Here is a 26,916-nt window from a genome sequence, read left to right as displayed (position 1 = left end):
GTTCTGCAGCTGTGTTATTGCCGCTTGTTGAGCTTGTAACATTTCAAAAATAAATTGTAGGCTCACCCCATCATCTTCACCTTCACCTTCTGGCACTTCTCGAGCCGTTGGCCGGGGTCCCTCGCAAACACTATTCTCGGGATCAGTTGACAAATTGATATTGATGGCCACTTGCGAGTTAGCATCGACCGGATCGGTGACTGGGATACCATTGGGATCGGTAGTAAGCACATTATTACTGGGCACCACATTGTTATTTTCACCCTGATGGCCCGACTCCGCGTCAACGTTTAAGTGAGCAAACTGAGAGTTTGACATTTTTAAGTTGACTTGAAATTTATGATTTCAAAGAACAAGTGTAAAATAGGGTGTGTTATGGAGATTCGTATCAAATCACCATTATTATCCTTATCCCCACGGTGGGCACCAAACTGCTTACCCCAAATATGTGTAACAAACAATTTTTTTATATGTGGTTTAAAGGATACGTGGTTTAATTTAATATGAATAGTAAAGAACAATAGATAGATGAATTAAAGGCAAAATAAACGATCAAACCAATCATGATTTGGTGACCAATCCTGGTCTAAGACTTGAACAGTGGCGCTCATCCTCGATCGCGAGTTCGATTGCGCATGTGGAAAAGAAACAAGTGAGTAATGACTTGAACCGTCGCAAGAAGATAAAAATAAATTTTTATTGCCTTGACATACGTGTTACAAGTCCAAAATTGACTAAGGACAGAAGCAAGCTACAAGAAATTTAGCAACCTCTTTCAATGTGTTAGGCTAAAGAAAAACTTCCCCTTTATATAGTAGGAGAATTTCAGTCGTAATACAAGTCTAAAAAAGGTAAAAATCTTGTTATCCTAGTAATTGTTGATCCATGATTGATATTGAACGAGATTTGTGCCGTAAAATCCGGTTGAGAGCGAATATTATGGCCCCCTATCCGTCATGCATAACCGTTCACCGTGTCTCCCGAGGTCCAGAAACCATATATACTTGATCCGGGGTATATTGCTTTGTCGTGTCCGATATCAGATACATCATTCGTTCTTCCTGGGTCTCAGTATGAGGAGTTCCCAGCCTCAATTATAATCATATCGAGTCGTGCTTCCCTTAATTTCCTCATCGGGAAATCGGGAAAAACTCTGCCTTCGATTTTACCCGTACACATATACATATCCAGTTTCTCCATTACTTTTGTAAGAGTCAAACAAACTGAATGACTTGATAAACTTGTACATCAATGTTCCAACGTATATCAAAGTAAGCTTATTTAGGAAGTGTCCATTGACAGCAAGGAACTGATCGAAAATATGAGCAGCACATAATCAACATGGATAAGTTCTCTAGAATATTAAGAAAGGAGACAAATCAAGATTACGTACCTTTCTTTTCGATTAAGCAAGTTCTGATAAATGCCGTCTGTGCAGCTTCAGAGCTTACCCGCAGACAGTGAACTGAGTTAAGTATGACACCCTTCAATAAGGATCCTATTATCAAACGTCATTTTGCTGAAAATATTTTCTAGAAATAATATCCACATATATAATAAATTTACAAGCTTTAATTAGATCCTCTCTAGCGCCATATAAGCATACAATCAAATTGTGATAATAGTTCAATACAGTTCATGCAAGGCGTGCACGCTGATGGGGGCAAATGTGAAAGTCGCGAATGAGACAAGCATATATCGAGTCAAATTTACCAGAAGAAAACGTGAAAATCGTGTAACTTTGCCAAAATATGGGATAAAGTAATAACAGACTCCGGAACACCAGTTACGTACATGTCGCCTAGCTCCCAACTTTTCTCTACATTCTTTGTATATTTTTGCTTCAATTACTATCACATTTCAGCCGTGCCTAGGTGCCTTCATTCTCTTGTTATTTAAAGTCAAATATTTGCTACTTTTTAAAAAAAAAATCTTTTCACTAGAATTTTGGGTAAAAGAATAATGATGGAGAGATTCAGGTCTCTAGCATTCTTGATTATACTCTTGCTCTTTGTTCAGTCAGTCAAATCAGAATTTCCTCTGGCACCAGCATTATATGTTTTTGGGGATTCATTATTTGACAGTGGCAATAATAATCTTTTGCCAACTTTTGCTAAGGCTGATTTCAAGCCTTATGGTATAAATTTCAATGGAGGAGCTACTGGAAGGTTTACAAATGGGAAAACTGTAGCTGATTTTATTGCTGAATTTCTTGGATTGCCCTTCTCTCCACCTTACTTGAGTTTACGAGGATCAGTAAAACTCACAGGGTTAAATTATGCATCTGGGTCGTGTGGTATTTTACCTGAAACAGGAAATATCATCGTAAGAGATGCACAACTTCTTCTTCTTTTTTTGTTTTTTTTGTGTTCATCTGCTTTTGTTGAACTTCACTTTTGGAAGGAAATGAATTAGTAGCTGTTTTAATCCAAATAGTTTAGCTTTTAGGTATAGTATGAAATAGTTTTTATGATAAGAGACTTTCATGAATAGGGATTTTCTGCCGGCACTGTTCTCTTTCTAGTGCACTTCACTTCGTGCTAGAAATTTGATTTTACAGTGAAGATCGAGAAGGAATAGATGGGTGGTAAGGGAACAAGAACGAGAGGGGTCGTAGCCCCACTGTCACTCTTCCCCGTGCCTATTTATTCACCCAACCCCGAAGAAATGTAGAACTAACTCTTTTTTTTAATAAATAGATAAAGCCATGATCATCCAAAAGAGATGCACAACTTCTTCTTCTTCTTTTTTGTTGTTTTTTGTGTTCATCTGTTTTTGTTGAACTTCACCTTTGGAAGGAAATGAATTAGTAGCTGTTTTAATCCAAATAGTTTATCTTTTATGTATAGTATGAAATAGTTTTTATAACAAGAGACTTTCATGAATAGGGATTTTCTGCCGACACTGTTCTCTTTCTAGTGCACTTCACTTCGTGCTAGAAATTTGATTTTACTATGAAGAGAAGGCAGAGATGGGTGGTCAGGGAACAAGAACGAGAGAGTGGTCGTAGCCCCATTCTCACTCTTCCCCATGCCTATTTATTCACCCAACCCCGAAGAAATGTAGAACTAACTCTTTTTTTTTTAATAAATAGATAAAACCATGATCATCTAAAAGATAAATCATAAATACCTATAGATGCAAAACTACACGGTCTAAAGGGATTCAATTGAATCTCTTTCGACGAAAAATTATACTCTGCAAGTAGAAAAATATTTTTTTTTTTGTATAAATACAAATGGTTGAATACCCTCGGGAGTTGGCATAACAAGTTTTTACTGTAGTGGTGAAGGTAGTTTAAAATTTTCATTGATTAAGTCTTGTGGTTCAAATCCTAGTTGTGGCTTTTTTCCAATATTCCCCTTGTTAGAATTTTGTCACTGAAATAGCTATATAGTGGAACTAGTTATCTTGAAAGCATGCAACTTGTTAAAACATATTAAATTATACTTATATTATAAATTTATTTATACTTGTCATGTATCTAAGTTAAATCCTATAAGTTCCTAACCCAAATAGTCTAACTTGTTTCTTTTCCTGATTTTTGGCAGGGGAAGTGCCTGCATTTATCTGAGCAGGTTGATTTATTCCAACGAACGGTGGAGCAAGAATTGCCTAAGCAATATGATGATCCTGAGGAGCTTTCTAGTTATTTGTCAAGGTCCATTTTTCTCGTCTCCACAGGCAGCAATGACTACGTAAACAACTACCTACAGCAAAACTTCTATGACAAAAGCAAACACTACAGTCCTGAATCCTTTGCCAAACTTCTCATTGATGCACTTTCTCAACAATTTCAGGCAAGCCCTAGCTCCTTGGTAAAAGTATAAATAAATTTTTACACGATCAGTGTAATTTAACCTAGTTTAACAAATTACCACATGTTAAAATCGGTTAAATTAGTATTTGTTCTCGGTCATTCATTTCACTTACTATGAAGAATTAAAGTGACGTAAAAATGCTTTTATACTTTCGGTGTAGTTAAACTTGATATATAATTGAAACAAACTCGTTTAAATATTAGTTACTTATACTGAGCATGAATATTGTGGATTGTGCAGAGGTTATATCGACTAGGATCTAGAAAGGTAATAATGTTCGAGATAGGGCCAATTGGTTGTATTCCATCACTTACAAAGCAGCTAAAACACAATGGACTTTGCGCTGAAGAATATAACAATCTTGCAGTAATCTTCAACCACCTGCTCAGTGACATGCTCAAGAATCTCACTTCCACTCTCAAAGGCTCCGCATTTATTCTTGGTCATGCTCACTGGCTTGGCTACGACGCTGTCACCAATCCTTCTACTTATGGTAATACAGTCAAATCTCTTTATAATATTCTTATTTATTTTGATATTTTTTTGTTGCTATATATAGTAAAGTGTTGTTATGGAAAATACATATTATAACATAACGTGAAAAATTCGTTCCAAAGAAAACTTGGCCATTATGAAATGTTGTTATAGCTAAAGTGATAGATTAATTTTATGGATGATTATGCATCGAATAACCACGGTCCTATTATGGAAAATCATGAAACTAATTTTCGTAGCTAACAAGTACATTTATGTAATCTTATATTTCACATCAAAATGAAAATCACAAGAAATTCATTAATCTAGCGTCGGAAATTACAAATAATTAAGCTGCCACATTAGATAAGACTGTCAAATAAGCACCACTACGTCACACATCAAATTCATATCCACATCACAACACATATATATTGTCATCATTTTCCCATTTCTCTCAACTATTTACCTCCATTTAATACATAGTTTCCCGTTTTTAAAGTTGAAGTTTATTAGCAGACATACGATACTAGAAGTTACTAGTTTAATTTTATCTTATGTGGCAGCTTAGTTGTAATTTCCGGTGCCGGGTTGACTAATTTCTTTTTTTTTTTTGTGGATGATTTTTGTTTTATGCGAAGTATAGGATACTTAATTAGCTTGATGTACTGTTTTTTTTTGGTTCCAAAAATTAATTTTATGACTTTATTGCAGTTTGATGAGGAGCATCTGTGAAATCAACTGATCCTAGCGAGAAATTTATGTGTATTTTCGTCAAACATGATTAATTGCTTGGAAGAAAATTGAAATATTTTCTCTTTTGTAGGTTTAATGGATCCAATTGGTCCCTGTTGCGTCACTTGGGCAAATGGGACATCAGCTTGCATACCTGAACTTGTGCCCTGCCGCAATGCAGATAAACACTACTTCTGGGATGGTTATCATCTTACTGAAACCGTGTATAGGGTTATCGCCACAAAATGTTTCAATGCGACTGATGTTTGTATTCCCAAGAATATTAAGGAGCTTGTGGAAGATTGACAAATTAAAGACTTTGTTCTTTAAGGAAAAGAGTTTAAGCTCCAGTTATACATGTACAACTACGTGCATGCAGATAATGTAAAATGGACTTGAGAGAAGTTAGAAAATTAAAAAGCGGACCAGTAGAAGTTTGATATGAAGGATGGTTTAGTTACTTAGTGTTTTCATTTATCAAAACTCCGTTAATAATGAGAGCTCTATTGATATATATAAAGAGTACAAATATATGATGAGTAGTACTCGAACAGTTATATCAAGTTGCTAGAATTTGAAGTTTATGGATTTGAAATTCTAGTCCTTTCAAGTTACTGAGTTTTAAATTGGTAATTTATCCATATTAAATAATTTTTAAAACAAATGTTGAGCTTAGATCACACCCCCTAGGAGTGTGACTCTTCCCGGACCATGCATGAATGCGGAATGCTTCATGCATCGGGCTGCTTTTTAGAAGGGGAACCTTGGAGCAACGTTAAAGTTGTATATGGGCAAACTCTAGGTCACGGGTTCGAACCGTAGAAGCAGCAACTAATGCTTGCATTAGGGTAGGTTGTCTACATCACACCTCTTGAAGTGCGGGCCTTCCCCGAACAATGCATGGATGAGGAATGCTTTATGCACGAGACTGTCATTTAAATATAGAGCTTAGATCAAAGTTATTGGATTTAGCCGAACACGTATCTTCGGGGCAAAATCTGCCCCTTAAACGGCTCTTTGGATTTAAATGGTATTTTGCATATTTACTAATTGAGGAGTAAAGCTATTTTTATCAAAAGATTTCTCATTTTCAGAAATTAGTTCCGCAAAGAGACTTGAGATAACGAATAGTTCAAACAAAAAAGAAAGAATCAACAGGTAAATTAATTTTGATTTGTTAACATAAAAATTCAACTGAATAACTTGCTCTAACCAACTAATATGCAATGATATATAATATAAAAGTTATTTATACTGTTATTGTATACTTCCTAAGTTTTTAGTTTTTCTTTTTAGTATGTTTTAGGAAGCATGTAATATTTCAATATTTTTAATTCGACTATTTTAATTTTTACCCCTTAATAACATTGACATTTAAGTGGAGATTAAAAATTCAAAAAAAAAAAAAAAAAACAAATGACCAAAAATTGGTGAGCAAAAGGCTTTCTGCGAACGGCTCGTTTCTCTCTGGGCGCATGCTAACTAACGTGCGTCGCCATGGGGTAGAGGGCTCGCGTACCATCCCAGAAGGAACTCATGGCACATGCTTCAACCTCGCAATCACAACGAGGTCAGAGAGCTCAGTCTGCTACAATTGGGGAACAAGCAATTGGTGCCCTAATTGAACTGAAATTGAATGAAACAGTACCAGCAAAGGCAGTTGTCGAGAAAACTCAGAAATTGCAGGTCCAAAAACAATGGGAAGAAGTAATTCAATCACCGAGTAATGTAGAGAATAATGAGAAAGGAAGCTCTAGTAAGAAATCGTGGGCTGATCAGGTATAGGTGAAGAGGAAGAAGCAGGGAAGAAGGCATCAATTTAGGATAGCTTTGATATTTCAAAATTTTCAAATGCAGGCTTCAAATTAGAGTAGATTTCTCCTACTTTGCATGGAGATACACCTATTATTGAAATTGAGTCGGAGGATATCGAATCGGAAATTGAGTATTGGCAGAATTCTATAGTTTGCTATGTGTTGGATGCCCATCCCCCATTTTCTGTTATTAATGGATACATACAGAGAATTTGGTCAAAGCGTGGACTGAATAAAATAGTTATGCTTAAAAATGGGATCATATTGGTTAGGATTGATAGTGAAATGGGGAAAATGATGTTATACAAGGGGCTATATACCACTTTGATAACAAAACATATATAGTTAAAGCTTCGAATCCAGAAATGGAGTTTACTAGAGAAGAATTACTCATTGTTCCCATATGGATCAAGTTCCCTAGGCTTGATTTCAAATAGTGGAATGATTGAGTAAGATTGGTAGTTTGGTGGGGAAGCATCTAACAGTGGATCACAATACAGAAAAGAAGGTTGGATTGAACTTTGCTCGATTGCTCGTTGAAGTTAACATGAATGCTGACCTGCCAAATGAAGTATTCTTCAGGAATGAGAAAGGCATCGTAATTGAATAGAGGGTTGTATACGACTGAAAACTTAAGTTGTGCAAATTTTGTAAGAAGTATGGTCACTCAGAGGAGGCATGTAGGAAGAAGAATCCCTCGGCAAAAAAAGAGGAGGAACAGCCAACAGCAGTACTTCAACAGAAGAACAATGACGGAAAGAATAAAAAGTTCAAGAGAAACAACCACAGGCTAACCAGGAGTCCAAGGTGACTGAAGGGAGCTCTACTAGCTGGATTACACCCTTGAGGATTGGTAGGAGTCATCCAAAGCAAGGCCAAATTATAATGAAGGCTAATTCTTTCCGGGTACTAAATAATCCTGGATTAACTATGCAAGGAAGCGAGACTGAAGGCAATCTAAGAGGCCAAATCATTCCACATACTAGGATTGGTTAATTGCCTAGTTTGGAATGTTTGGGGTCTTAATGCCCCTAATAAGCAGAGTGAAATCCAATGTCTCTGAAGTGAACAAAGAGTAGGACTGATTGGCTTGTTAGAAACAAAAATAAAAAAGGAGAAAATCAAGCAAATAGCAGATAGATTGTTTAGTGGTTGGAACTACATTACCAACCTATATGTACACTATAATTGGAGGATATGTGTAGTATGGAGATCTGACTATTTCAGTGTTAAATCAGTTAGTACTACCCCACAAATGATAGCTTGTGAGTTTCAGTACATCCCTCAACAACATATGTTTTGGGTGGCCTTTATATATGTTTTTAATACAATGCAAGAGAGGAAGGAACTATGGGATCTGAGTAATCTCCTGAGCAATAGTACCATGCCTTGGATGGCTGTGGGAGATTTCAATTCTGTCCTTAATATGAAAGATATAATTGGGGGAAAACCAGTGAGTTTGGCAGAGGTAGTGGAGTTTAGTAACTGTATTGAAGCATGTGGACTACTTGAGCTACCACATCAAGGGAACAAATATACTAGTTGCTTAAATATTTGTGGATTATTATACTAACTTGCTAGGGAAGGAGGCAAGGACTAGATCAAAGGAATTTAGTGGATTTATAAGGAAAGGACCTGTCCTCTCAGTCGAGGAACATGCTGAGATTCTGAAACCTTTTTACTGAGAAGGATGTCAAAGCTGCTATATTCCATATAGATAAAAACAAGAGTCCAGGGCCAGATGGATATGCAAGTGGATTCTTTCAGTCAGCATGGCAAATAATAGGGAAAGAGGTAACTGCAGCAGTGCTGGAATTTTGTCACAATGGACAGTTGCTAAAGCAGATAGAATTACCCACAAAAGCTACAATGGATAAAAATGATGTTGGGATAAAATAAATAATCCCGCCCAGGAATAATATCCACAGCAAATAATAATAACACAAGAGAGTAACAATGACACCAAATATTTTAGCGGGGTAAAATACAATACCCGAGTGGAGCAATATTATCACTATAATATTGCAACTTAGTAGTGTCAAGAAACTACTACAACTTTGAAAGAAATAACACTCTTTATTTAACACACTTCACTACAATATTACTACCACTCACTAATTATCTCACAGACAATAATCTGTGGATTACTCTCACTAACTATATGTTGCTTCTCTTTTTATTTTGGTGTATTTTTAACCGAAACAAAGCGCCCTTTTATAGGCAAAGTTGTAACCAAATCAGCCGCCCAACTTGGAAATTTTTTCATTCAAATCAGCCGCCCATGTTTTTTTTCAGCAGCCCATTAAATTTTCAAAGCCACCCAATTTGACTTCTTTTTCATCTTTTTCAATGTTTCACTTTTTTTTTTTTGGGTCCTACAAATCTCTCCCTTAATTTTGATTTTTCTTCTTCATTCCAAGTCTTGATCTCAATCTTTGAAAATCTTCAAACTTGAGAGCCTTTGTGAAGATATCTGCAACTTGATCATGAGACTTCACATATTTGAGCTCGACTTCCTTCTTCGCAATGCATTCTCTGATGAAGTGATACCTTGTATCTATATGCTTGCTTCGATCATGATACACTGGATTCTTTGCGAGTGCCTGCGCTGATTTGTTATCAATACAAATCTCTGTAGCTTCCATTTGTGGCAAATTGAGCTCCTTTAATAATCTCCTTAGCCAAATAGCATGACAGGTACATGATGTTGCTGCTATATATTCGGCTTCACAAGTCGATAGAGTAACAATGGACTGTTTCTTTGAACTCCAAGAAATAATACAATCACCCAAGAAAAATACAAAACCAGTTGTACTTTTTCTATCATCAATATCTCCCGCATAATCACTATCACAAAATCCCATAAGGTTGAAATCATTAGAAGAAGAATAAAATAACCCAAAATCGATCGTACCTTTTAGGTAACGAAGAATTCTTCTAGTGACCTTCAAGTGAGTAGAGGTAGGAGCCTCCATGAAGCGACTTACTACTCCAACTGCAAAAAGTATATCTGGTCTGGTACAAGTCAAGTACCTCAAACTTCCCACAAGACTTTTGAAGAATGTGGGATCCACTTTTTCTCCTTCATCAAACTTGGACAATTTTGTCCCACTTTCCATCGGTGTGTTCACGGGGTTGCAATCGAGCATGTTGAACTTCTTCAATATCTCCTTTGTATAGCTTTCTTGAGAGAAAAAAATTTCATCCTCCATCTGCTTCACTTCTAGGCCCAGGTAATATGACATGGGCCCTACGTCTGTCATCTCGAACTCACGGGACATATCTTTCTTGAAAGCTTCAAACAAACTTGGGTTATTACCAATAAAAATAAGATCATCAACATAAAGACAAACAAGTAAAATATCTCCATTAGTATGAACTTTAAGGTAAAGAGCATATTCATGGAGACAACGAGTAAATCCATTGTCTTGAAAATACTTGTCGATGCAACTATTCCATGCTCGTAGGGCTTGCTTTAATCCATATAAAGCTTTCTTCAACCGCAACACTTTATCTTCATGGTTTTTGACCACGAAGCCCAATGGTTGTTCAACATAGACTTCTTCTTCAAAACAGCAATTCAAGAAGGCTGACTTGACATCTAGTTGATGAATCTTCCACTTCATTTGTGCCGCCAAAGAGATCAGCAAACGAATCGTCTCCATACGGGCAACAGGTGCATAAACTTCTTCATAGTCAATGCCTTGCCTTTGCTTGTAGCCTTTAGCCACAAGTCGTGCCTTGTATTTCTCCACATCTCCATCAGCATTCTTCTTTATTTTGTATACCCATTTCACTACAATTGCTTGATGGCCCTTGGGAAGAGTTGTTAACTCCCAAGTGTTGTTCTTCTCTATTGACTTGATCTCCTCCTCCATGGCTTGTCTCCACCTTTTGTTTATAACAGCTTCATCAAAGTTCATTGGTTCACTGTCAGCAAAGAGACAACAAAAAAAATCAAAATTAGTAACTTCTTCTGTGTCCTCATAGAGCTCTTGAATGCTCCTTGTCCTTTGCGGTTGTTCATTTGAACCTTCTTGAGAAGAGGGAGATGCAACATTTGTTGGAGAAGGAGGTGGAGTTGTGTCCTGCACAGGTTCCACGGTCTCTGGTTCTTCTTCATCACCAAAGTATGGAATAAAATAATATGAAGTTTCTTCCTCAGCTTCCCAATTCCATGCCAATTCTTCATCAAATTCAACATCACGACTTACCACTACCTTGTCGCTGCTTGGGTTGTATAGCTTGTAGCCTTTTGAACTCATATCATAGCCAACAAACACATGCTTGACACTTCGATCGTCAAGCTTCGCTCTCCCTTGATGTGGCACATGAGCATAGGCTATGCTCCCAAAGATTCTTAAGTGCTTGACACTTGGCTTTCTTCCACTCCATGCTTCTTGAGGGGTTTGATCTCTAACATTTCTTGTTGGAGACCTGTTATTCAAATAAACTGCACAAGAAACAGCTTCGGCCCAAAATTCCTTAGGCATACTTTTAGCTTTCAACATACATCTAGCCATATTAAGAATCGTTCGATTTTTTCTCTCTGCAACACCATTTTGTTTAGGTGAATAAGGTACCGTTAGAGGGCGACGAATTCCATGAAGTTGACAGAAGTCATTAAATTCGTTTGAGGTGAATTCCCCTCCTCTATCGGACCTTAGAGCTTTAATTTCGTAGCCACTTTCTTTCTCTACAAGTACTTTGAAATTTTTAAAAGCAGCAAAAGCTTCAGATTTTTGGTTCAAGAAATAAACCCAAGTCTTTCTACTAAAGTCATCAATGAAAAGCAGAAAGTATTTTCTTTTACCAAAAGAAGGTGGATTGATTGGTCCACACACATCAGTGTGGACAAGCTGGAGCGGCTTGGTTGATCTTGACATGGCCTCCTTTGGAAAACTCCTCCTTGCATGTTTCCCAAGAAGACAAGCTTTACACAATTGATTTGGATGGTTGATTGATGGTATCCCATGTACCATGTTCTTTTCTCTCATTGATTTGAGCGCTTCAAAATTTAAGTGCCCAAATCGCATGTGTCAACACCATGATTTATCTTGCACATTAGCCTTCAAACACTTTGCATCAATTGTTTTAAGATTTAGAGAAAACAATCTATTCTTTGCCATATGCACTTTAGCAATTAGAATTCCACTTGAATCTCTAAGCCAAAGATGCATATTTTTCATGTGGGTGTCATATTCCTTTTCAAGAAGTTGGCCCAAACTTAAAATATTACTTTTTAATTTTGGCACATAATAAACATCTTGAATTAACTTGTGACTACCATCTTTACACGAGATTAGAATCGTACATATCCCTTCGATTTGAACCTTTGAGGTATCTCCAAAGGACACATTACCTCTCACTGTTTTATTGATCTCCACAAACTTCTCTTTGCATCCACACATATGATTGCTTGCTCCATTATCCAAATACCACGAGCTGCAATCATCTCTGTCTTCTTCCTTGAGTGTCATCAACAACGTTGACTCATTTTCTTCTTTCTTGTCGTCAACAAGGTTAGCCTTTTCTTCAACATTGCTACGACATTCCCAAGAGTAATGGCCAAATTTATGACAATTATAACATTCAATTTTTGATTTGTCATACCTTTGTCCATTATTTTCTTGGTAGTATCCACGTCCTCTTCCTCCTCTTTGTCCACGACCACGACCTCTGAATGTTTGGTGGATTTTAACTTCATTGTTGAAGTTGTTACCATTACTTCTTCCTCTTCCATGACCTCCTCGACCTCGGCCTCGTCCTCGTCCGTTTCCTCGATAGCTTGTTTCACCTCCATAATCCTTGAAGGATGCCTGAGTTTTAAGAAGTTGCTCCAATGGCACTTCTTGTCTCCTTTTGATCTTTTCTTCGTGGGCCTGTAAAGAACCTTCCAATTGCTCCACCATCATAGAGTCTAAATCTTTAGACTCATCAATAGCACACACCACAAAATCAAATTTAGGTGTTAAAGTGCGAAGGATCTTTTCTACCACACGGACATCTTCTATGTCCTCCCCGTATCTTCTTAGCTGATTTACAACAGCCTTCACTTTTGAAAAATAATCCGAGATGCATTCGGATTCTTTCATTTTTAAAGCTTCAAAATCAGCCCTTAAAGTTTGAAGTTTTACCTTTTTCACCTTGTCAACTCCTTGAAGAGAATTTTGTAAAATCCCCCAAGCTTCCTTTGAGGTGGTAGCATCTGCCACCTTCTCAAACATGGCATCATCCAAACATTGGTGGATGAGCGTGAGGGCTTGTTGATCCTTCTTCTTTGTCTTTGCCAAGATTTCTTTTTCAGTTTGAGGCAGAGCTTCCTCATTATCTGGTTTTGCATACCCTTTGCCTACAATTTCCCACACATCCTGGGAGCCAAGAATGGCTTTCATACGTAGACACCATTTCTCATAATTATCTTTTGTGAGACGGGGGGACTGAAAAGATAGCGGACCATTATTTGTCATGGCTCTGATACCACGTTGTTGGGATAAAATAAATAATCTCGCCCATGAATAATATCCACAGCAAATAATAATAACACAAGAGAGTAACAATGACACCAAATATTTTAGCGGGGTAAAATACAATACCCGAGTGGAGCAATATTATCACTATAATATTGCAACTTAGTAGTGTCAAGAAACTACTACAACTTTGAAAGAAACAACACTCTTTATTTAACACACTTCACTACAATATTACTACCATTCACTAATTATCTCACAGACAATAATCTGTGGATTACTCTCACTAACTATATGTTGCTTCTCTCTTTATTTTGGTGTATTTTTAACCGAAACAAGGCGCCCTTTTATAGGCAAAGTTGTAACCAAATCAGCCGCTCAACTTGGAAATTTTTTCATTCAAATCAGCCGCCCATGTTTTTTTTCAGTAGCCCATTAAATTTTTAAAGCCACCCAATTTGACTTCTTTTTCATCTTTTTCAATGTTTCACTTTTTTTTTTGGGTCCTACACACCTGAGCAAGCAAGTCAGTTCAGACCCTATTGCATGTTGCAATATTTTGTACAAATGCATCTCCAAGATGCTATGCTCTAGACTTAAAGAAGTTGTGCGTCACCTTGTTGCTGATAACCAATCTGCATTTGTACCTGGGAGATCAATATTGCATAATGTGCTCATCTATCATGATATTCTCAGACACTACAACAGGAAGACTTCTCCAAGATGTCTAATGAAAATCGACTTGAGGAAAGCGTATGATATGGTTAATTGGGAGTTCTTGAAGGAGATATTACAGGGATTTAAATTCCCAGGAAAGTTTATTAAGTTGCTGTTGACATGTGTGACTACTCCCAAATTCTCAATCAATGTAAATGGTGAAAATCATGGGTATTTTGAAGGTAGGAGGGGACTTAGGCAAGGGGATCCAATATCTCCCTTTCTATTTGTCCTAGTAATGGAATACCTTTCTAGAATCTTTAAGTGTATGAGTGAATTATCTGACTTCAAATTTCACCCTATGGGAAACCAGTTGGAGTTAACTCGTCTTATATTTGCTGACGACCTTATGGTGTTTTGCAAAGGAGAACTGAACTTTGTAAAGAGAATCATGGAAGTTCTGTCTCACTTTAGTTCTACTTCAAGACTTGTGGCGAATATGAAAAAATTGAACTTATTTCTTGCTGGTGTAGAGGACTCCACAAAGGAGCAGCTCTTGATAGTCACAGGTTTCTCCCAAGGTACCTTCCCAATAAGGTATCTTGGATTGCCATTGTTTCCTACAAAGTGGAGTAAGCTGGAGTGTCATCAACTGGTGGAAAGGATAATAAACTCTATCCTATTCTCCATTCATAGTTTCTGGGGTTCAATATTCATTCTACCACAGAGCATAATGAAAGAGGTTGATCAAAAGTATAGGGACTTCCTATAGGGTCGTTCTGAAGAGCAGCGGAAAGTTCCTCTAGTTTCGTGGGATAAAATTTGTAGACCTAAGAAGTGTGGAGGCTTAAATATCAAAGTATGTAAAGAATGGAACAAGGCTTCTGTTGGAAAACTTCTATGGCAGGTGATTGAGAAGAAAGATACTCTATGGGTTAAATGGGTAAATGGGGTCTATATGAAGAAGGAGACCAATATTTGGAAACACAAACCTCAACAGGATAGCAGCTGGTATTGGAGGAAACTCAACTTTCTAAAAGAGAAAATGAAGGATTTGTACCAACATAACATATTCACCCCAAGCATAGGAGGTGAGTATTCTATTTCAAACAGTTACAATGCCATCAATGGGGTGCATGAAAGAATGGAGATAGCAGGACTTCTTTGGACTGCTGTAGCTCAACCTAAGCACAGGTTCATAGCTTGGCTTGCTTTACAAGGTAGACTGCTGCTGAAGAAGAGATTAATCAAGCTACATATTTCAGTGCTAGATATTAATTGTTGTTTATGTGATGATAATGAGTCGCATCAACACTTATTTGTGGACTGTAATTGGGCAACAACAATTTGGAATTCCCTGTTCTAATGGACTGGTGTTCACATCTCGACTGTAAAAAGGAAGTATTGGCCAACATAAAAAGGAAGCACTGGAAGCAAGGTAAAAAGGAAGTGGTAGCTGCAATATGGGAAGTGAGTATATACCATACATTGAGGGCTAGGAATTGGAGAATCTTTAGAGGGAAAACTGTACAAAAAGAGCTGGTAATTGCACAGTTTAAAAAGGAACTTTTAGGAAGAATAGAAAAACTAAACAAGTCCAGGAAGATGAATAGAAGTAGGAGGTTCATACAGAAACTTTTGTGTAATTAGTAGATTGGTTTCTGATGTTGGAATTTGGATTTACGTTAATTGGTTATAGCCTGAAAGGATAGTGACGTGGCCCAAGTGGTGGATAAATAAAAGTCATAATATTAAATATTTTGTGTGTGGATAAGTGAGGCCCAATAACTATTGGTCTGGGATGAGTAGGCACTCTTTATAAGTAGAGACCAACTCCTCTTTCCCTAGCTATTAGAAAACCCTAGTGCATTCTGCCTCTTGAATACGTGGTAACGGTAGACGTCCCATCAGTCAAGTTCTTCGGGCTGTGAGAGCGCGTAGCTAGTGGATTGTGGAAGTTGATCTCAGGTTTAATTGTCGTTTGCTGTCCCTGCTGACTCCATGGAGTTTAACGGTACGCTCCCTTACACTCTAACTCTAGATTGATTGTGTAATTGTGTCTTGATATCTGCTATGACTACGAATTAATTATCTTACAGTTGGTATCAGAGCTACCATAATTAGGGATTAAGATCAATGAATTAATCTTGAGTTTCATAGTATATAGTCTGTTATCGATTTTCGAACGGTGGCGAAAATTATTTCGTTGAAAAACTGTTTTGGGTAAACGTCTTTGACGTCGGCTACGATAGTGTAATTGAAATTACAATAACTAATTACTATTTTTAAAAAAAGGTTTGATGTGGGCTGACGGAGGCTGCGGCGGCTTAACAGAATGGGCAAAGCGTTTGTTATCAAAACTACTTTGATTTTGATTATACAAAAAAAGGGTCAAATATACCCCTATACTATTGGAAAAGGTCTAATATTATCCCCCGTTATATTTTTTTGGTGATTATCCATAAAATAAGTAAGGCAACAAATTGATGTAGCCAAATTACCCGTAGCCCTCTAGGAATTAAAGATGGCAGTTATATCCTTTAATTATAGTGGTGGTTACTTTTTTAAATCAATATTTCTTGCTTTCCAAGTTTGTGGTAGTGGTTAATCCCTTTTTAAGAATTTTCTTTTCCTTTTTTTCCCTATTACAACGAAAATTGGTTGCTGGATCTTTCTTGTTCCATCAGCTTTGTGCTAATTGATAAACGTAAAATAGTATTTTATTGATCATTAAATATGCTTGGAAGTTTTATTGAAGTTTAATGTCAGAGGATGGAATTAAACATGACACTAGCATAGATGAATTATATGGGCTCTATTTTAATTCACATGTATATTATATTAGTTAAATTAGAATTTATGATTAATAAATAGTTTCCACCAAAGTGGTCTATTTATTTGGAGTCATTGGAAATTCTTAGAACTTTATGCATGTGAAAAATATTATATGTGGATTGAGATTTATGATTAATAAATAGTTTTTACCAAAGTGGTCTATTTATTTGAGTCATTGAAATATACTCAATGCACCATGTCTAAATTATCCCTTACAAGTGTACATTAGTATTGGAGGTTTACCTTTGATGAAGCTTAATATTTTGAATTCTCATGTATATATATATATACAATAAATAAGGATAATTTGATGTAAGAGGAGGTTTTGTGTCTCTTACCCAAAGGAAGGACACAATTTATGCCTTGCGCTCTTGGATAACAGGGGGAGGTTTTGTATCTCTTGCCTAAAGGTGAGGATGCAATGAATTCCTTGGACTCCTTGACTTTTAAAAGGGGTGTGATAGATGTCTTTGACTCTTTTGATCTATATATTCTAGTCCATAATTTTATCTAATTTTTGTGTTGTTTGCTTATACAGCTATTAGCAACATGACTACTCAGTTGAATTCCATTGAAACTTTGACTAGTAGCAACTACAAGAAATGGAAATAGGATGTTGAAATAGTGTTAGTTCTGATGGACCTGGACTTTGCATTGACTGAACAGAAACCTGCTGAACCTACAATTACTAGCACTGCTGATGAAAAGGCTAAGTATGAAAAATGGATGAAGGCTAAAAAATCGAATCTTATGATCATGAAGATATCCATTTCTAATCACATAAAAGGTGCAATTAAGGATAATGGAAATGCAAAAGATTTCTTGAGTGTCATTGGACAGAAATTCCTAGAATCTAATAAAGCTGAGATAGGTAGCCTAATTGATTCCTTGTCTACCATAAAGTATGACCTTGTAGGTAGTGTTCGTGATCACATTATGAAATTGGTTAACATTGCTACCAAACTGAACAATTTAGGTGTAACCATTACCGATGATTTTCTTGTTCACCAATCTCTAAAGTCCTTTCCTGAGCAGTTTAACCAACTTAAGACAACCTATAATGCACAAAAGGATAAGTGGAGTGTTGATGAGCTTATTACTGTTTTGTGGTAGAGGAAAGGAGGATCCAAAAGGAGAAAGTTGAGGGTGTAGTGAACTTTGTTAGTTCGTCTAGATCAGCTGATTATCCCTCTTATAAAAGAAAAGGTGGACCCAAATTTCACAAAAAGAAACATGGTCATTCTCATCATCCAGATGGTAATAGTGATCATACTAATAAGTCTGGTGTTAACCAAGGTCGGTCTCATAATTCTCTCAGCCCTCAAGCTGTAATTAAGAAAGAAATCAAGTGCTGGGATTGCAAACAAGTAGGTCATAAGAAAGCTGGTTATCCTCTGAAAAGGAAATCAGGTAATCTTTTGGCTTTTGTCTGCTTTGAAACTAGTCTTGTTCATGTTCCTTTAAATTCCTGGTGGTTGGATAGTGGTGCAATTGTTCATGTAACCAATGACTTGCAGGACCTAGTAAGCAGACGGAAGCCAAAAGAGGATGAAGCTAGTGTTGTTGTGGGCAATGGACTCAAAGAAAAAGTAGAGTTTATAGGGATATCTATTTTACCTTTTAAGAATAATTCTAGTATTCGTTTAGAAAATACTGTTTTTGTACCGTCTATAAGACGAAAATTAGTTTCGGCTTCCTTTTGGACAAACCTGGTTATTCATTTCAACAAAATAATGGTATTATTAAAATTTTCTATGATTCACATGTTGTTGCTGATGCTTTATTAAGTGATGGTCTATATCGCTTGAATATATTGAATGAAACTTTTTCTGCAATGTATGTTGAAAATATTGCCCACAAAAGGTCTGCTATGAGTAAATCGTCTTATCTATTATGGCATAGGTGCCTTGGTCATATTTCTAAAGAAAGAATTGAACGATTGATACAGGAAAATATTTTACCTGTTCTTGATCCAAAAGATTTTGAAACTTGTGTGGATTGTGTTGAGGGTAAAATGACCAAGGTTAAGAGAAAGGGTTCCACTAGGAGCTCTGAACTCTTAGAAATAATTAATACTGATATTAGTGGACCTTATGTATCTACTTTGACCAATCATAAGTATTTTATTACTTTTAATGATGACTTTTCAAGGTACTATTATATATATCTTTTAAAAAAAAATCTGAAGCACTTGATAAGTTTAAAATTTACAAGACTGAAGTTGAAAAATAACTTGGGAAGTCCATTAAGATAGTAAGGTCTGACCGTGGTGGTGAGTACTATGGAAAATATGATGAGTCTGGTCAATGTATGGGACCTTTTGCTTTATTTTTGCAAGAATGTGGGATAGTAGCACAATATACCATGCCAGGTACTCCTGAGCAGAATGGTGTGGCTGAAAGACGAAATCGTACTCTCATGAAAATGGTGAGAAGTATGATGTCAAGGACTATCCTACCTGAGTCTCTTTGGGGTGAAGCCTTAAAAACAGCTAACTATATCGTGAATAGAGTTCCTACAAAATTTGTCTTGAAAACTCCCTTTGAACTATGGATAACCCGAAAACCTAGCTTGAACCATTTTCACATTTGGGGATGTCCAGCTGAAATTCGTATTTATTCACCCACAGAAAAGAAAACTGACCCTAAAACTGCCGGTTGTTTCTTTATAGGCTATCCTGATCACTCTAAAGATTTTAGGTTTTTCTGTCTTGGGCGTGGCACTAGAATCATTGAGTCTATTAATGCAAAATTTCTTGAGCATGATATTTGTGATTGTGATTGTTCATGTGGTAAGGAAATTGTATTGAAAGAGAAGAAAGTCAGTGTCCCTATACCTGCTATACATGAAAAGGTGGTAAACCAACATATTCATGAGGGGGAGAATCAAGGGAAAAACGACGTAGATCTCATAGTTCCTGAACAAAATGTACACAATGAACCACTCCGCAGGTCACAAAGAAAAAGAAGGTCTACCATCTCTGATAATTTTATTGTGTATATGACTGAAAATCTTAGTGATAATGGAGAGCTGACTGATCCTTTATCATATGCTCAAGCTATTTCCTTTCCATTTGTTGATAAATGGCATGAGGCAATGAAAAATGAAATGCGCTCCATGGAACACAATGGAGTGTGGGAGTTAGTTGAATTGCCTGAAAGTTTTAGACCTATTGGTTGCAAATAAATGTTTAAAACTAAAAAAGACTCTAAGGAAAATATAGACCGTTATAAAGCAAGATTGGTTGCTAAGGGTTACACTCAGAAAGAAGGTATTGATTATAAAGAAACATTTTCTCCTATTTCATCCAAAGATGCATTTAGAACTATGATGGCTCTTGTGGCTCATTTTGATTTAGAATTGCACCAGATGGATGTTAAAACTGTTTTCCTGAATGGGAGTTTACTTGAAGAAGTCTACACGGTTCAACCTGAAGGGTTTAAAGAAGCTGGTAAAGAACATCTAGTGTGCAAGCTTAACAAATCCATCTATGAGCTTAAACAAGCCTCCAGGCAGTGGTACTCGAAATTTGATGAAATTATTACAAAATTTGGATTTGTGAAAAATAAACTTGATGAATGTGTTTATCTAAAAATAGCTAATGGCAATTTTATTATTATTATGGTTCTCTATGTTGATGATATTTTGCTTGCCACAAATGATTTGCGCTTGATCAATGAGACCAAAAATATTTTGTCTACGTCTTTTGATATGAAAGATCTTGGTGAAACCTCTTTTGTTCTTGGGATAGAAATTAAAAGAGATAGGTCACGTGGTTTATTGGGTTTATCACAGTGTTTCTACATTGAGAGTGTTCTTAAAACTTTCAAAATGCAAGACTATAGACCTGGTATTGCACCTGTTGTAAAAGGAGACAAACTTAGCAAGGATCAATGTCCAAAAAATGAAGTTGAAATGAGAACTATGAAAGATGTGCCATATGCAAGTGTTGTTGGTTGTTTGATGTACATACAGGTTTGTACAAGGCCTGATATTGCATTTGTTGTTAACATATTGGGAAGATTTTCTTCTAATCCCGGGTGGGCACATTGGGTGGCTATAAAAAAAGTGATGAGATATCTACAACGTACCAAAGACTTCATGCTTGTATACAAAAAGGTTGATGATCTGGATCTTCTAGTATATTCAAACTCAGATTTTGCAGGTTGTCATGACACTATAAAATCAACTTCTGGGTATATTTTTATGTTGGGTGGAGGTGCTATTTCTTGAAAAAGTGAGAAGCAAAGTATCACTGCTACATCTACACTAGAAGCTGAGTTTATTGCTTGTTTTGAGTCTGCTTCACATGCTGTTTGGATGAAGAATTTTCTTACTAAATTGCAAATTGTGGATTTTATATCTAAGCCGGTGACTATTTTCTGTGACAACAATGCAGCTGTGTTCTTCTCCAAGAATAACAAGAGAACAAGAGGCTCTAAGCATGTTAGCCTTAAGTTTCTTAAGGTTAGAGACATGGTAAAAGAAAGTGATATATGTATTGAGCATATTACCACGGAATCTATGTTGGCTGATCCTTTGACTAAAGGTCTTAAGCCTGTAGTGTTTAATGAATATGCTAAAAATATGGGTATTTTAGAGTCTTTTGATGTGCTTTAGTCCGTGGAAGTTACTTTGTAATTGCTAACTGAGATATTGCTTTTGATAAATTCTATTTTTATGCAAGTTTATGTTATTTGATATCTGTTATGCTTATGACTAACATGATAATTTATTTATTTTTATTTCCAATTGGACATTGCATAAACTCATGATATCTTTGAGTCTTGTGGTTTGTTGCCTTGACTATCCCGGGTAAGGTACAAGGGAATCCTCCTAATGTGATATGATTTTGTGTCACTTGGAGGCTCCTAAGGTGATATGGTTATTGTCACACCTCCTTTTTACACCCCGAGTTCATATGGGAGTTTTTTCAATTAAAGTGACATTAATTGAAATGGGATTTATTAATTTATCAGAGTCACCACTTGGGATAATTTATGGTGTCTCAAGTTACCGGTTTATTTTAAATCCCAAATCGAGGAAGTTCTTTTTTAAAAAAAAAAATCTGCAAACCAGAAATTCTAGATAAGGAATTTTGTTAACCCGGGAGAAGGTGTTAGGCATTCCCGGGTTCTGTGGTTCTAGCACGGTCTCTTAGTGATTTATACTTGGCTTAAGTTGTTTAACTACTCATTTTTAGGACCTATGTGCATTTATCTTTTTACCGCTTTTAATCACTTGATTTGTTCGTAATTAAAGAATTGAGTTACTCGTACGTATACTCTTTTCCTTTGGCTCGTCAAAAATCATATCACGCAAACGTGTCCACAATTAATAACACTTTGTTTATTTTTTAAGAAAAGTTTTGTTGAAGTTGCGCGAACACATTCCTCGAGTTACTTTTAGAATTAAATTTGTAATTATGTTATGCGAACGTATACATAATCACAATACTAGTCTAAATCGAACCTAAAGCAAACTACGATTATTCAATTTTTAAAAGCAACATTTGTGAGGGCCATAGATGATTTAATTTATTTGTGGCACGCCTCAAACCTTTTCTATAAGTGTTAGTCTCTTAATCTAATTCATGAGGGCCATGAATTATAGAGAAATTCAAAAGCAAGCCACCTAAAGAACGGCTATTCAATTTCTGATAACATAATACAGATTTTGGTATTCACCAAAAGAATGTCATCCTCTCAAGGATTCCCAAGAATTTATTGATTACAAAGCGCTGAACTGAATTCAAAGGAAAGGAAAAAGTATTACATGATTTTTCAATCCATTTGTAACATGTAAAAGGAAATAGTTCATGTTTTCTCCACTATTTTTTCAATAGATCTATATATTCAAACTTATGACAACGTGTAATTCATGTTCAAGTCTTTTGAGTTTTTTAAAAAAAAATTAGTGTTGGATTAAAGTAAAATTAGTAACACAAGCTGAAAATTTTAGCGCAGAAATAAGAAATCGTCATTCATCATGCTCACAAAATATAATGGAATTTACATCCTAGTATTGCAGCATTTCCGCGTCATCTGATTTAGATTCTGCCAAAACTTAGGTCGTCTCCTAAGAAACGCCCAAATGGAACTCAGCAAAATGTAGCAGCAGCAAATTCAACAACCTTCGGCAGCCTTTTAAAAACAAATAAAAATCGTTCCCCAAAGCTTATTTTCAGATCTCTTTTTTTGAGTTTTTGAAAGTTTTTTGTTTCTAGCTTTAAGCTGAGAGCTTCACGTGTGTGGTTTTTGAGAAAATGAAGATGAAGCAAGAAGAAGAGGGGTCTGATCCGTTTTTTAAAGGGAAGGGCTTCTTCATTTTTTTTCTGTAGCTTTTAGAAGCAGAAGATGAAGAACGGCTTCAAGTTGCGCCGTTTTCTCTGTGTATTTCTAAGGGTGGTCTGATTTCCATCCCCTTTTTGTCTAGTTCTATTTAGCAAACAGATTTTCAAAAACCTGAAATTTCGTTTGGCAAAATGGTTATTGACATAATGTATACATGGCTAGAATTTAACATGATGGCCAAATAGATATTCCAACATTTTTTAGCTAATGTCAACTTGATTCCATCTCATCTCAACAACAATTAACAGACAACACTCCAAACAAGAATCTCATACAAGAAATAAATACTTCAGCAGCATTACAGTGTTTAAAACGAAGTGGATATCTATACAACTCACAGAATTTCTGGGAAAATTTAAACGGAGATCCAACCACGCGATTTTCGTTATCAAAAATATAATTTACATTTATTGAGCCAAACACAATACCTGGTTACAGCAAGACGCACAGAAGAGAATAGATCTCTAATACTTGAAAGGAAATTGCAGCAACCAAATAACGACAGAGAAAATATGAATCGAGCCCAGCCAAACGCAAAATCAACAGCAAAAAATCGACAAGAATCAACAGTACCTCCCTAGCTTTGAGAACCAGAAATCGATTCAAAACCCAAACCGTTCTCGAAAAAACAGAATCAACAAAGTGCTGAAAACGTTTTTTGGATTTTCTCTGATTTTCTTTAAAAATAAAAATGAGACAAGCCTGAAGAAGCACACATTCGGAACATTTTTTTATTTCTGATTTTTTTCTTTTCGTTTTCTGAAGAGAGCAGGCTAAAAGAAAGCCTGAAGAGAAGAAAAAATTTTAGAACCCTAGAAATTTACTCACTCCTTCTGAAAATTTTCCTAGATTTTTTATCTGATTTTTCTCTCACCTAACAAAGAGACTTACCTCGTATATATAGCTTTCAAAAAATCTTCCAATTTCTGCCAAAATCCGAAAATCCTTCAAATTGTTTGAACAATTTTTGGGACAAATGGAGCGCGTGGATCTATCCACGGCTCCCATTCATCCAATAAATCGTCCTTTCATAACCGAAATCGTGCAATTTGAGGGAATATTCGTACTCTTCTGACAAATCCGTTGGGAATGAAGGTGATGTGGAGGGGAGGGGACCATGTGAGTGAACTCGGAAACGAGTTAAGGCGAGTTGAAGAGGATGACAATGAAGGAGCAGTAGGGTGCGCCACTTCTGAGGTTGGGTCTAGGGTTTGGAAATTGGGGGAACTGTTTATAACAGGGGTTTTATATTAAAGGCAACGGGCGGGTCAAAATAACGGGTCAGATCCGGTTTGTTTGGACTGGGGCATGAATGTTTGGGCAGGGGATTAATTGATTATATGGGGGGAACGATTGGGCCAAATTTGGGTGTTTAAAGATGGCCCAATTCAATTCTTTTTCCAATTCTTCCTTTATTTCTAAATTCCTTTTCTTTTTCTTTCCTTTTTTTTCTAATTATAAATCCTAATAATTACAAAATACTAAATTATATAAAAATGTGAAATTGAAGTAATTTACTAATTATAAAAATTATAAACATCACTTAAGTTTAGATTAAAAAAGAAAAATCAATAAACTAAGAATTAGAAGATAAAAACTGTAAAATAAGCTATTTTTGTGATTTTCAAATTTTTCTAAAATAAATAATTTTTGATTAATTCTAAAAAATATAAAAACAAATCCTAAATGCAATGCATGACATTTTTGGTATTTTTCATGATTTAAATAAATTAAACATGCACAGAACAATGCAAATAATTCATAAAATTCTATAGAAATTCCTAAAATGGCCAATTAACAAATATCTATTTTTCTTGGGATTTTATAAGAGCATTTCATATGGGGCAAAAATCACATGCTCATAGTTGCCCCTCTTTGCTTGGAAATACGAAGGGTTTTCGGGCAAAAACAAAATGGGCAGCTATGAGGGATTTTTGCCCGTTTGAAACTCCATGAGAAACACTTTTTGAAAAGATTCTGACCGACCCTTGCTTCAGAGGTTGCCTATATATCCTTGGCTATAAAGGAATCAAGTCAGTGTAGTTTTGGAAGTTTCGGTAGCTGGGACTACCAAGAAACTGTGATTTCACTGTCGTTGTTGCTGTTTCTGCTTGCTGAGCTCCTTTTTACACCAAAATGAAAAATGAAAAGCTAAACTAGCTAAGTCTATCAACTACGAGTTACAAGATTCCTATCCATAACCTTCTAAAGCTTGATCTTGAGTCTTGGCTGGTTCTTCCTGCAGACTCTGATCTGAATCTTGATGCTCGTTAATTGCAACCACTGGTTCATTCTTCTTCAGCTTTCTGGATCAAGGAGGGACATGCAAAGCTTGCGACTTCAGTCATATCTTGAGCAATCTGCATCTTTTCTCCGCTTCTACACTTGAAGTCCGCTTCTTTTCTTGTTCTTTCTTTCTTTTATTTTGGATTGAGACTTCTTCTTTTGGTCGTCTCAAACCTTGTGCCTCACGGTAAAAACCTGTTCAGGCACCAAAGCAAACAAACGAACGAAATTTTTCTGCCCCAGTTTTCACTTGGAAAATTTCGTGAGTTATTGTAACAAAATCTAAACTATTTTTTTATTGAAAGCAATAAAATTAGGATTGTGTATCCTTGGGAAAAAGAGATTAGGGAGTGGAGCCCTATATCTATAATGAAATCAACTAGGGATCGGGGCCTTAAGTTGGAACCAGTTTATGCTGGAAAAATGACCGGGTTATGCCGAAAAGGTCCTCGGGTTATGCCGGAAAAGAAAAAGGTCCTCGGGTTATGTTGGGGAAGTCCACGTGTTATGCTAGGAAATTCATCGGGTTATGCCGAAAAAGAAAAAAAAAGGTCCTCGGGTTATGCCGGGGAGGTCCACGGGTTATGCCGGGAAAGGTCATCGGGTTATGCCGTAAAAGAAAAAAGATCCTCGGGTTATGCCGGGAAAGGTCATCGGGTTATGCCGGAAAAGAAAAATGTCGTCGGGTTATGCTGGGGAGGTCCACGGGTTAAGAAAAAAGTCATCGGGTTATGCCGGGGAGGTCCACGGGTTATGTCGGGAAAGTCATCGGGTTATGCCGGAAAAGAAAAAAGCTCCTCGGGTTATGCCGGGGAGGTCCACGGGTTATGCCGGGAAAGGTCATCGGGTTATGCCAGAAAAGAAAAAGGTCATCGGGTTATGTCGGAGAGGTCCACGGGTTATGCCGGAAAAGTCATCGGGTTATGCTGGAAAAGAAAAAGGTACTCGGATTATGCTGGGGAGGTCCACAGGTTATGCTGGGAAAGTCATCGGGTTATGCCGAAAAAGAAAAAGGCCCTCGGGTTATGTCGGGGAGGTCCACGGGTTATGTCGGGGATTAACTAGGGAGTGGAACCCTATAATGAAAAAGACTAACAGGTTATGCTGGGAGTGACTAGGGAATGGGACCCTATGTTGGGAAAATGCAGCTAGAGATTGGGAACCCTAGGCTACCATGATTTTGAATTTTTATTCTTCTTGTTTTCATTTCAATTTTTTTTTTACTTCACTCTTCATTTTATTTAGGGGAATGAATGAAGGGTTTAAAAAGACTTCCCTTTTCGGGTCAACTTTGCTGCAGAACCATTTTGGTTTCTGTGTGCCTTGCTTTTATTGCTCCTGCTTGTTGCAAAGTTGCTTTGGACTGCACCTGTTTTCAAATCAAAGAACAATTTGTCAGTTTAAAACGGTGATTGATTTTGTGGCCTTGATTGTTTTGGTCACTTGCTCTTCGCCTGACTTCTTTGATGAA

At 36.5% G+C, this 26,916-nt stretch overlaps 1 protein-coding gene across 1 annotated transcript; it reads left to right on the top strand.

Annotated features, from left to right (window-relative positions):
- Positions 1-1,858: 1,858 nt before the first annotated feature.
- LOC107802114 (GDSL esterase/lipase 7-like) lies at positions 1,859-5,537 on the top strand. The gene is made up of 4 exons (XM_016625556.2): positions 1,859-2,325; positions 3,552-3,800; positions 4,062-4,314; positions 5,122-5,537. The coding sequence occupies exons 1-4, from the start codon at positions 1,963-1,965 to the stop codon at positions 5,334-5,336; spliced, it is 1,080 nt and encodes a 359-aa protein (XP_016481042.2). The 5' UTR covers positions 1,859-1,962; the 3' UTR covers positions 5,337-5,537.
- Positions 5,538-26,916: the final 21,379 nt, after the last annotated feature.

The sequence above is a fragment of the Nicotiana tabacum genome, chromosome 3, assembly GCF_000715075.1.
Source record: "Nicotiana tabacum cultivar K326 chromosome 3, ASM71507v2, whole genome shotgun sequence".
NCBI classification, from domain to species: Eukaryota; Viridiplantae; Streptophyta; class Magnoliopsida; order Solanales; family Solanaceae; genus Nicotiana; species Nicotiana tabacum.
Note: the sequence above shows the minus strand (reverse complement) of the source record. Positions and strands in the feature narration are given on the sequence as shown.

Coding starts and splice junctions, on each gene's coding strand:
- LOC107802114 (XM_016625556.2), top strand. CDS start 1,963: ATGATGGAGAGATTCAGGTCTCTAGCATTCTTGATTATACTCTTGCTC. Junction 2,326..3,551: donor CTGAAACAGGAAATATCATC/GTAAGAGATGCA, acceptor GATTTTTGGCAG/GGGAAGTGCCTGCATTTATC. Junction 4,315..5,121: donor CACCAATCCTTCTACTTATG/GTAATACAGTCA, acceptor TCTCTTTTGTAG/GTTTAATGGATCCAATTGGT.